This window comes from Chelmon rostratus, chromosome 2, assembly GCF_017976325.1.
Source record: "Chelmon rostratus isolate fCheRos1 chromosome 2, fCheRos1.pri, whole genome shotgun sequence".
NCBI lineage: Eukaryota > Metazoa > Chordata > Actinopteri > Chaetodontiformes > Chaetodontidae > Chelmon > Chelmon rostratus.
This window is the reverse complement of record NC_055659.1, coordinates 17,255,117-17,266,875: the sequence shown is the minus strand read 5'-3', so window position 1 is coordinate 17,266,875 and position 11,759 is coordinate 17,255,117. Positions and strand designations below refer to the sequence as shown.

The 11,759-nt window shown below is 43.4% G+C and overlaps 1 protein-coding gene across 1 annotated transcript in view; it reads right to left on the bottom strand.

Moving 5' to 3' along the window:
• Positions 1 to 367: 367 nt before the first annotated feature.
• col7a1 (collagen, type VII, alpha 1) overlaps positions 368 to 11,759 on the bottom strand; it is a 59,234-nt gene continuing 47,842 nt past the window's right edge. Inside the window, exons 102-119 of the mRNA XM_041950043.1 lie at positions 11,628 to 11,699; positions 11,236 to 11,307; positions 11,076 to 11,111; positions 10,903 to 10,983; positions 9,726 to 9,779; positions 9,375 to 9,428; positions 9,199 to 9,261; positions 9,058 to 9,120; positions 8,823 to 8,939; positions 7,587 to 7,664; positions 6,356 to 6,409; positions 6,152 to 6,200; positions 5,929 to 5,937; positions 4,878 to 4,961; positions 4,432 to 4,557; positions 3,163 to 3,336; positions 2,606 to 2,788; positions 368 to 2,516 (exon numbers count right to left, since the gene is read on the bottom strand). Coding sequence (XP_041805977.1) covers positions 2,488 to 2,516; positions 2,606 to 2,788; positions 3,163 to 3,336; positions 4,432 to 4,557; positions 4,878 to 4,961; positions 5,929 to 5,937; positions 6,152 to 6,200; positions 6,356 to 6,409; positions 7,587 to 7,664; positions 8,823 to 8,939; positions 9,058 to 9,120; positions 9,199 to 9,261; positions 9,375 to 9,428; positions 9,726 to 9,779; positions 10,903 to 10,983; positions 11,076 to 11,111; positions 11,236 to 11,307; positions 11,628 to 11,699 — 1,398 coding nt within the window. The 3' untranslated portion in view covers positions 368 to 2,487. The remainder of the gene's footprint in view (positions 2,517 to 2,605; positions 2,789 to 3,162; positions 3,337 to 4,431; positions 4,558 to 4,877; positions 4,962 to 5,928; positions 5,938 to 6,151; positions 6,201 to 6,355; positions 6,410 to 7,586; positions 7,665 to 8,822; positions 8,940 to 9,057; positions 9,121 to 9,198; positions 9,262 to 9,374; positions 9,429 to 9,725; positions 9,780 to 10,902; positions 10,984 to 11,075; positions 11,112 to 11,235; positions 11,308 to 11,627; positions 11,700 to 11,759) is intronic.

Genomic DNA, 11,759 nt, shown 5'->3' with positions numbered 1-11,759 from the left:
GGAAAAACCAGCGGAGGAGGAGTCGTGGCCAACAAGCAGAAAATCCTCTCATTAAGAAAATCTGCTGATGAAATTAGAACATCTAAATCAGTCATGCACACACACACTTGATGATTCCTTATCTTCTAATCTCCATTAACCCCTCCACTGAAAAACAGAGTGTATTTCCATGAATTGGAAATATTCATTTTTTTATGTGCAGACAGACACACGTCACTCAGACCTTATAATTAAATTTTTGTTGTCAAAACAGACGCGAGGAAGTTTCAGATTTAAAGGCTCTGTGTGTTTCATGTGTGCAAAAACCTGCTAAAATCTGCAAATAATCAGAGAAGGCAGCAAACTTCTTCACTGAAACATTTGGTTTATTAGAAATGCTTATAAAAATGTTCCATAATAGTACAGAACCAGGTTTGTACCACATAAAAACAAAATGCTTCCGTCTTCAATACACAGTATAAAAATACCTTTAAAAATAGCACCGTTTTCTCTGGCAGGTAAACATGCAGTCATGATCAGAAACACAACTTTCCCCAAACAATAAAAAAAACATTATGTACAAAATATTGGCAGAATATTGTGCTTGATTCTTCATATTTAATAAAAATGATAAAACTATATCCATAATAATAACCCAATATAGTTGTGCTTGCATAGTTTTCATGTAGAGAAGCATCAGGGGCTTCTGGAGATAAGAGTCCACAGACAGTCACAAGATGCCTTCAAGGCTTGGACGGGGGTAGAGATCTCCTGCTTAAATTCATTTCAGGCTGAGAAAAAGCTGCTTCTTTGACAAAAAGTCAGATTAAAAGTCTGTTGTGTGTGTTGTTAAAGGCTGAAGTCAGTTTTTGGTCTAGATTCACGTGCTGTTTGTCATGCAGTTATTGTTCTTCTAGGTTTGCATGAAAGGGAGTAAAGATTAAGGCTTTGATATGTAGAAACATTTTCACACATTTAACAGTTTAAATTGATTCACTTCTCGACTCATTTTGGATGAATTCAGCACTCATGGTGCCGCGCTTTATTTGCTATTAAAGCTCTGATTTGTGATTTTGCATTTTTGCCTCCTCCACAACACTGTGGAGGCTGCTACTGCAGTGAAAGCTGAGGTACAAACCTCAAACATTGTTAGTTTGGCCAAGTGACTCTATGTTGACATTAGAAGATGACATTCAAATGCTCATTTACAAGATGGACGATACTTCCAGAAGCCACAGCTCTGTGCACTTTGCTTCTTTACTAAGTAGTACGAACAGTCTGTACATACAAGCAGTGAGCAAAATAATAAAACACCTTATTATGCAGCATCCTTACAGTAACCACCAGTTATGTGAAGTTCAGAAATTGTGCAGTTTGTGCGTTTTGTCTGTGAACTAAATGTCCTGTTCTGTGCGTTTCAGTCAGTGTTGCTGAGGGTCTGCATGTGTTCCCTTTCTCGAATGCAGCTTTCATGCTTTTAGATGTGATGAGTTTTATACTTCAAACTGTACAAATACTGTACATCCTGATCACAAAGGCAGCAACACAAGTGAGTCATAGTGAGCTCGATACCAAGCAGCAGTATGTTCCAGCTTTAAGAGAGGTCATTCATGAGTGTCACCATTTTCACTGGGGATTTTTTAAGGCAACAAGAAGCACAGAGGTAGAAATAGGCCTCCATTGTTGTGGCTCTCATTTGACTCACATCATTAGGACATAAACCAGATACAAGAAACCTGCAATTGTATTTCCTTAATGTAAAAAAACAAGTTTAATGACTATAAAACAAAATGATCTGCACTCCACAACCAGCAAACCTTTTAAAAACAACGAAAGTGTGTCAAGTGCTTGATTTACTGCTGTGGATGTGTCATAAAGCAGAATTTATTCTTTTTTACTCAGAAAATACTGAGCTCTTTAAGCCCCTTGAGGCAAGTTGTGATTTGTGCTACTGGGCTATAGAAATAAAACTGATTTGAATTGAAAAGCATGCACCTTTCGAAAAAGTGGAACAAACTGCTTGTAAATACCAAACAATGGAAGGCAGAAAACTGAATCTTTCCGAGGGAACATCCCCGGATTCACTGAAGCGGGTAAAAAAGTGTGTTTATTTTTCAAAATGTGCATAAATTGTAAAAGATTTAACCATAGCTTCCAAACAGATAATCAGTGGAGCAATAGGCTCCATGTAAACACACATAATGACTGAACAGTGCCGAATGAATGAAACATCATGAGCTCCACCATATTGGTATTTACTGAAGGATTATTGCATTCGACTGTAAGGTGAGTCATGTAATTCTGCCTTTCTGTATGCAGATGTTGCAGAACACAGAGCAAGGAGGCAGTCTGTTATCCCCTCTCAGCCAAGGGGTAAAGTTTGCTTGGGTTTACAGAAGCAATAAATAAACAAAAACAAATCTTAACCATGGACATATGACAAAATAACGACCTATAAAAGCAATATAAAGGCTAACATTCCTGTGGCTGAGGAGGATTTGGCCACAATCACCGCGCTGTCTTCAAGGGATGAGGACCTGCACAACAGGTCAGTTGTTAGTCCACGTGCATTTGATACCTGACATAGTGTGTGTGTGTGTGTGTGCGTATGCATGTGTGTGTTTACCTTTGTCCTCTCCAAGGCAGACCTGCTCACACTCCTCCATGTGAAGGAAGCGGTTGTCATTTCCTTCGCAGCCGCTGTAGATGAAGGGCCTGCAGGCCTGAACCTGACTGTTATAGTACCAGCGCAGAGTGTATCGTCCACAGCTCCCCTCATCTATGGGCTGCAGGCACAGGTCTGCTGGAGCTGCACAACAACACACACAGACACACACTAATGAGGAGTGTGCACGCATAGATAGGCACAAAGAAGGCAAACGCGCAGTGAGGATAAAGCAGGCCAAGCAAAAAGGAGCAGATGCATTCATGACCACTGAGCTCACAACTCAATCAAAACCGTCCTGCTCAGTTATTTTATGTTTTTTTTCAGATGCAAAGCAACTCATTAGCACCGACGTGTAATTCTCTGTTTGTTTTTTATTTTACTGGATGCATAAATGCCTTTAAGTCAACAGCAAAACAGCCAATGCGGCCTAAGACATGCAGAGAGGGCCAAACAGCAGGCAGGCAGGATCAGCCCTTAATAAATGCCAAAACAGGACAGCACATGAGCTGGTTTACCTTCCCCTTTGACTCTCCTCTTGGACCTGACTGATCTGGACTCGACTGCTTTCAGAGGCGTAACTTTGACTGCTTTCTGACCAGCAACTGTTGCTGCTTTCTTAACGGCAGCACTGGCTGATTTGTTTGGTTCAACTTTGACTGTTTTGTCAGTTTCACCTCTGACAGCCTCACCTGTCAACACACACAAGAAACACAAGACATGCACGCGTAAACGCACAGGCGCGCGCACACAGACGGACACACGGCAAACACAGCATGAACACATTCGCCATAAATGGAAAAGAAAAAATATGTTAATGTGAAGACAGGGTGATCTACATGAAAGGTCACAGGCTCGGGATGGTGTGGGCTTGTAGCAGGCTGTGTGAGGAAATATGCGAGGCCAACACAGTCTCACACTATCACCAAATGAACACAAAGTGGAATGCATACGTAATATGGGACACGCTCCTCACAGCACAAATTGGATTATGTGCCGATTGAATAAACTTAATTATGGGACACGAGTACAAATTTGAAACGCCACCTTCTGTTTGTCACTTAAGTTTGTAGGATGTAAACGAACCTGGTTAATGTCGGGGTCATTGTTAGGTGACTAATATCAGTTAATTCAAGGGGAATCCCAGCATTTTACAACTTGGTTCTTATTCTCATATGCTTGTTCATTGTGAGTTTTGGTCGTTATAATATTTGAATCACTACCTTCATTGCAGAGACTTGGACAACCTGGTCTTAATGTCATAGCAGATATGAAGTCAAAAAATAGGAGCAACACTGAGGCTGAAGAAAGGCTGCTGGAGGTGAGATGTACTGTAGAAACCCATCCCAGACTTCCACTGAGTTGTTTTAATGTTAAAAAGGACTTTTTGACCACTCGTGTTCTGGAGCAATGTTTGCATGGGCGCCTTCCCATTTCTCCTGAGTCTCCTCTCTTGTGTCTATGCGCACAAGGCCGTACACACACGTGGGCTTGATGATACACAGTCCAGCTGATGGCTTCACGTTGCTGAATACATCGACTCTACTATTGGTGGCCAAAAAGACAAAAAAAAGAGGAACACTGCTGCCAAGCAAACATGGATGCAAACATATAAAGATTTCTTCTAAAAGTCTTTTTTGCAGCAAGTATTTTTGCAACTTTTGCAACTGTTTTACTGGGAGAGAAATGCATTTGAGATATTTGTTAGGCCTGAAGCGGCTCGTATTCTTCTTCAGAACTGGCTGGCGTGTGGTCGCGTAGCTTCGGACCCCAGTGAAAGACTGTACCATCGCTCTGGTTGGCAGAGGGAGAGAAGTAGAGCAGCTCGTCCATGGGGTCGTCGTAGGACTCGATGGAGTAGACGTGCTCGTAGTCCGGGTCGTTGGTGTTCACCACCACACGCAGCTCGCGGCCTGAGAGAAGAGCAACGCCACACAGGTCAGAAGATCCTTCACTTACCTCCAAGCTTCAGGCAGAGGGGAGGCCCAGCACAGTCAGTTAAACAGGCAGCCTAACGTGTATTTGACTGGAAATACTCAGGGATAAAGAATACATCATGTGGGACGACAACACAAATGGAGTCCTCTGTTTTCTTGATGAGAAAACCACCCAGCGTTCAGAAGTCTCCAGACGCAGCACCACCAAGATAAACCTGTTTGTTAGGGACAGACACGCAGACAGACAGACTGATAGATGGAGGCCGGCAGGCGGAGCCGCGGACGGACACACTCACCCTTCTCACCCTTCAGGTCCAGCTGTTGCTCTGGTGCAGGCCGAGCCCTGATCGGGGGCTGGGACCGAATTTCTGGGCCTGAACCTGAGAGGGAGAGCCGGACAGGAGAAGGAAGAGCAAACAAGGACACCGAGGGAGCGGAGGCAGGATTCAGGGAGCGAGAGGGGCCAGGTGAGTGTGACACAGGAGGGAGAAGAAGGGGGGCCAGAGAGGTCACATGATGAAAAAAAAAGAAGGACGGAACACTCTGGTAGTGAAACATTTAGACACAACAACACCCCAAAGCACCACACAAATCATCCCACCGGTCCGACGCACACACAAACACCAGCAAAAAGGACTTACAACGTTTTGCAAGACTGGTCCACATGGGGCAAAAACTGGTTGTAATCCTTTAAGGACTCAAGCCACCGCTGTTTGGACTTGTGTCGCACTCGAGTCGAACATTTTCTGACTCGAGTCAATCGATTAAACTAAAGACTGCAGGCTCTAAACATCTCTGACTTCAGCATTATGAAGCACACAACCGTCTCTTAGATAATAAGAAATAAATGAAACATGAGTAAAATGTTTGTTTTGACCTCCTTCTCAGCAACACTGAATATTTATTAACAGCCTGCCTCACCATCGCTCATCTCATGCTGCTGCTCCACAACACTGATGAAGCCTCGCATTGATTAACCGCTCACACAACAAACATTAGTTAAAACTTTGGAAAGTTGATCATTTTGCAAATTTTCTTTTTTTTATTCGTTTACTTTTAAATATTTCATGTTGCCCTTCTCACTGTGAATACACTCAGACTGGATTTATGTTTTTTTGTGTGCGTGAGGTTAAATGATGGTGCATTTCCCTCTTTTCAGCTGCACAAAAAAGCTAAACGAGGGCAAACGCACTGAAGCACATAACAAATATATAAAATATGAAACTAAGTGCTTGCACTACAGACTGCAGCAGCATATGTGGTAAAGTGTACTGCTGTGACTCATGCTACATCACAGCCCTTCTGTCCACCCGTCTCTCCTCTGCTGCAGCTGAACGGCTCACTCACCTCCACACGCTGAGGATCAGACAGATGGGCAGGAAGGAAGCAGAAAGAGAGGGAAAAACAAAAGTCAGTTGAAAGAGTCACGGAGTGGCTGCAGCTTCTTTTCTATCGTACTTTCATGGAGTTTAGCCGCGGCTGTGACTCATGTGCTGTGATTACCATCTGAAGTTCAGCTTGGGGACAACTCCGTTATAAATTAGCAATGCAAACTGTATGAAAGACTCACCACAGTGCTGACTCATCTCTGAGCGAACGTACTCTCTGACTTCATCCTCCTGAATACAAAAATCAAGGGGGGAACAGAGCAAAACACACTTACAAACACGACCCCGATATTAACTCCATCAAACAAGTGTGTGTGTGTGTGTGTGTGTGCTGCTTTGTGTCAGCGTCTTCAGACTGAGCCCTGGGGTAAGGCTCAGGCACTGACCGTCATGCCCGGCTCTCCTTTGTCTCCCTTGGCTCCATCTGGGCCCATCTCTCCCTGCAACGTGGACAGGTATTAGGACACACACGACCCACAGAGAGGCTTGCAGCACATTAATTCATTAGACTGAGACCAGGTGCAGCTCATGAACTAAATGCAAAGTCAAAGTGAAAGGTTAAATCAATAGTGACTTCTACAGATACATAAAAACACTTGATCTCAGTCTCTGAGAGTTTCTGTCCTAACCAAAAATCAATATTATTATTAAATCCAATTAATTTTATTATCAATCTAAGCTAAGGACGCTTTAACAATATGTGGCTGTCATTTTCAACAACCAGTTTTTGGTCTGCACAAATTTAACTGTCAAAGCGATGAAGTCTGTCGCCGTGGAGCAAGAAAGATCTTGATCTGGCTAATGCATGCATCTGTTTTGGACCTGACTTATGTTTATACTAATCTTTCTTTTTCAAACTGCTGTTAGCAGGATGCACAGTGATGAGGTAATGTTTCTATCTGTGGCTGTGTAAGATTCATAATTGTTATATGGCGATGGTGAAACAAAGTTACCTTTGTCCAGCACTGTTCACAGTACAGCCTACAACTAACAGATTCGGTAGCTCAGTGATGGTAATTTTGTTATAACATTCCCATCTAATGTTATGTCTTCATAATAATAAGCCAACAGCAAGATATAGCTCAGTATGTTATAAGCCAGTTATATTAGAGCCAAAGGGTCAGCTAGCTTTGTATTAGCCACCATATACTGATGTGAAACCATGTCTCACTGTGTATTTCATACAGAAAATAATATATTACATACCTGTAGATACCCAGTCAGCCATAACCACAAAATATAACGTCAAAACTAAAATTCTCCAAAGAAAAATCTCCTGCTGCTTCCTTTTAACTGGCTAACGCACTGCTCACTGGGAAACTTATGTAAACTTAGGCTCTTCTTGTCTACATGCTTGTCGTCGTGTTGTCTGATTTCGTGGGGAACTGGACCCGGTGACAGTAACTATATAGAAATAGTCTGGTTGGTGGTCTGGCTGGCTCATGTAGGTCATATAGAGGCATCAGAACTAAACTGAGACAGTTGCAACCAGTTAAAAACTTGTGTGCTTTCACACTTTCAGATGTTTTTGATAAAAATTTCCCTGACTTCAGCAAGTAGCTTCTTATTAAAGACGGCTGTCGAGACAACAGCCAGGACACTTAGTGTGACACTCACCGACTCTCCTCGCTCCCCTGGGATCCCAGGGATACCGCGTGGGCCCACTGTGGCGGGACCAATTGGACCTCTCTCCCCCTAACAAGCAGGCAGAACGACATTAGAACATACAGCATGTCTGCAGCAGACAGACGAAATGCAACACCTGCATTACAAATTTAAGTTACAAGCCTCTGTACACAGAATCCCCGCACAGGTGGAAGAAAGATATTTAGGTTTAAGTTGCACTCTATTTACAATGGTATCTTTTCTTTTCTGTAAAGTTATACTGTGCAATGTGCTCATGCTGCTTCAATGCACACACACAACATCAAAGAGTGATTTCAGGTTGAGGCAGACATCAAGGCTGCAGACAAAACAACTTTCATACTGTCAGACTGCAGTTCCGGTGCATATGGTCTCATATCTGCACTGCAACTAAGGCAACTTATAACATATCTGCATGAGTACATGACTACATGCACACAATAATAAGCTGTAAATGTCACAGTTTCTTTTAGATTCTTATACAGAAGTCCTCTCATATTTTGTACATCGAGTCAGTGTGGGTTTGCAGTTTTCTGTCTTCGTGCTTCTTCCATCCTAATAGCAGATCACATGCTCAGCCTTCCTTTCACGCTGCACCGCAGGGAAATATTTGTTCAGGAAATTAATGCAACGAGGTTGACTCAAGAGAGCGTCTTAGTTTAAATAAAAGGTGCATCCATCAGACAGATATGGCTCTGCTCTGCTGTCACCAGCTTTCTTCATTTACTTGATGATGTGGCAGACAGGCCAGTGAAACGCACGTCACCATGAAGCACTGCGCGGCAATCAAACAAAACCACCAGTCAGGTGGAGAAGAAAGAGCTGAGCAAATTAGGGAGAAATACAAAAAGACTGTATTCTTTGTGTGCATCATACTTTTAATGTCGGAACTGTCAAAAACAAAAGTTTGATGTTTGTTGCCACCTCACCACTCAGACACATGTGACCACTGCTATTTTGTGCTCTCAGAGACATAATTGACACTTATCTCTATTCTCCCTGCCATTATACCCGATTTTTCTTTGCTGGATCACCAACGAATCTGTGCGCAGCCATCGCTGATGGTGCGGCCATTCGCTGGTGTAAACAAGGGATTGTTGAAGTGTCATCATATACGTATTATCTCATCTTCTCTTTAACAGACCTCTGCCTCCACAGATAAAACATGTGAAACGTGTAGAATCACCAAGCCAAACTAAGGACAGTCACCTTCTGTCCCTGGAGACCCTCTGGGCCTTTAGCACCACCTGGTCCCTGAGGGCCGGTCAGGCCTGGGATCCCATCCACCCCTCTGGGACCGGGAGGACCAGGTACCCCAGGCGGACCCTGCATGAAGCACAGAGACAGTTATGTAGCTCAGGCGGTTGTGATGGTACATCACAGGTGCATCATGTAGCCTCAGTGCAGTTTTAAACAGGCTACTTTTACTTTTTTGTGTACTCACCCTTTCACCTTTCTCTCCCTGAGCACCTTTGGGTCCTACAAGCCCGTCAAAACCACGATCTCCCTGCACAGACAAAGAAGAGTGGGTACACTTTGCATTCGGACACAGTTTTCATACAAAGACAGGTTATACAGCACATACCTTGGGACCGACTAGTCCCTCTTTTCCGGGGGTCCCTGGTGCCCCAGAGGGTCCAAGTTCCCCCTGGAAAACACAGAGACTGTGGATTACTGTGGATGCTTGATATTAAAGAAGCACGCAGAAGCATATCCTACCCAACAGGACGCCTGTTTTTCTACCACAGATATGAGTCATACCTGTTCACCTTTTCTTCCTGGTAAGCCTGGTCGTCCATGAATACCAGCGTCCCCCTGAACACAAACCACACAGTACATGACTCACACATTTCTGACTCATTTAACTTTATTTAACATATAATCACAAGAGAGGGATACGCTGTCTATTGTTTTATTCACCAGCCTCACACGCCACCAGCCGGCAGTGAACATTAACATACTTCCGTTTATTTCTTCATTATTTGGACAGAATAAAAAGCCCAGTGGGGATGAAATTATACTGACACATTTTCTTCATTCATGCTTATTTCCTCTCCTCCTCCTCCTCCTACTCCTCCTCCTACCAAACCACACTCTGTCTGTCAATCCCACCTTCTCTCCTTTGGGTCCATCGCCTCCACAAGCCCCCTTGGGTCCTCGGTCACCCTGGAAACAAATAACTTCATCACTTTTTCTCACAGTTTTGTGAGTCACAAAGGTACCAAATCATCCAGCCAGGCCAGACAGACAGCCCATCTTTACATAGACAGTCCTCTCACCTGCCACTCAGGCTGACTCAATGTGCACGAGCACTTCCTGTACACACACAGTGGACACCATGAACCACCGTGTGCAGCAAATTCCAGACAGCAGTGGACATGGCACAAAAACTGGATGATATAATTTTCCTGATAACCCGTGTTCAAACAACAATGACAAGCGAAAGCAAGACAAGTGGCAGCTGTAGAGCACTCAGAGTGGGTCATGTTGGCAGGCTAGCTGGATCCCTGAGAGCCCAGAATTTAAACTCAGCTCACAGACTGCTGCTGCTGCCTAAAGGTAACACGATCTGCCATCCCGACCCCTCCAAATGTATTTAACACATTAGATCTTGTTTGTTTAGTCTGCACAGAAACCAAAGCATAAAACTAACTACTTGCTGTTTTATGGGGATTATGTGCCAGCCTATTTCTTGGCCAGGAAGTCTCAAGTTAGTGGTCCAGGCCAAGAAGTAGTCTGGCACATGATCTCCTGTAAAACAGTGACTCATTATTAATTAGCAAATAAGCCCATTTTTCCACAAAATGTCAAACTATTCCTTCAGAGCTCTGAGCACTGAGCGATTTTAAACTTTGGACCTTTTCAGAGATGTCTGTGATTGTTCCTGATGCTGATTGTAGGTATAAGCTTGTGTGTGTGTGAGTGTGTGGGTGTGTGTGTGTGTGCTCTCTGTACTTATTCTTCCTACATCCAGCAGGTTATTACCTCAGTGATTACCTGATTAAATAAAGGTTATAATAATGAAAATAACACACCTAGCCTGCCTCCACACCTCTGAATTGTTGCTCGCATCTCTGATTAGCTCCGTGCTTCAAACAGAATTCAAATGAATGGATTACGTGAAAGAAAGTATTAATCATCACAGGGTGAAAGCAAATAATCCACCTGGATATTTTTGACCCAATTTGCATTACTCCTCTGTAATCATATCAGTGTTATGCTAATATCGATTTGTGGCCGACTCCTGAAAGAGAACGAACAAACACTGTTTCAAGCACACTAATAATACCTTGATTCCTCTCATTCCAAGGATACCAATCTCTCCCTTATCCCCCTTTCGCCCCAGCAGCCCATCTTTTCCTGGTAAACCCTGCAAGACAAGACACAAATCATCCCTGGTTCTGTCCACCAGACAGAAAAGCGGGAACTGAAAGTGTTCGGATGGAGGCGACAATCACAGACCGATTCACCGGGTACTCCAGGAAGGCCGGCTTCTCCCTGCGGAGAGAAGGCAGAATTACAGTAATTACAGCTGCAAAATTATTACCTGTGGTGACTGGCTTTGCTATTAATCATCAGACTGATTTAATCGCAATGATCATCCACGCACGCCATCGCTCACCTTCTGTCCACCGGGGCCACGGGCCCCTGGGAATCCAGTGGATCCTCTTTCTCCCAGCTCTCCCCTCAGACCCTAACGGCAGAAATACACATATTGATTATTTATAACATCAATAGAGCGATATCTGATCCCAGCCTTTGGTTATACATTGTTTAAATGTCATCATTAAGTGATTCATATTTTTGATCTTATTTGACTTTTAAATAACCAATCGATGCCTAACATGACTAATGACAATATATCATCCACCCTGTAAATAGATGAAATACTGTTAAAAAACAAACTATCTGAAACAAGCAGTCCATTAAGCAATGAGGAAAATTCATCGGTAATAATTTTATAATTAGTATCAGCCTGAAAACATCTGTTATGGCAAGAATAAACAAATTTACCTGCTCCCCCGGAGGTCCCTCTTGACCCTTCACCCCTTTTTCTCCCTGCACACCTTTGGGTCCCCTGTCGCCCTACAGTGGAACAACAGTAAAACCAAAACATCCACCATAAGAACAGAACAAAAGCGGTAT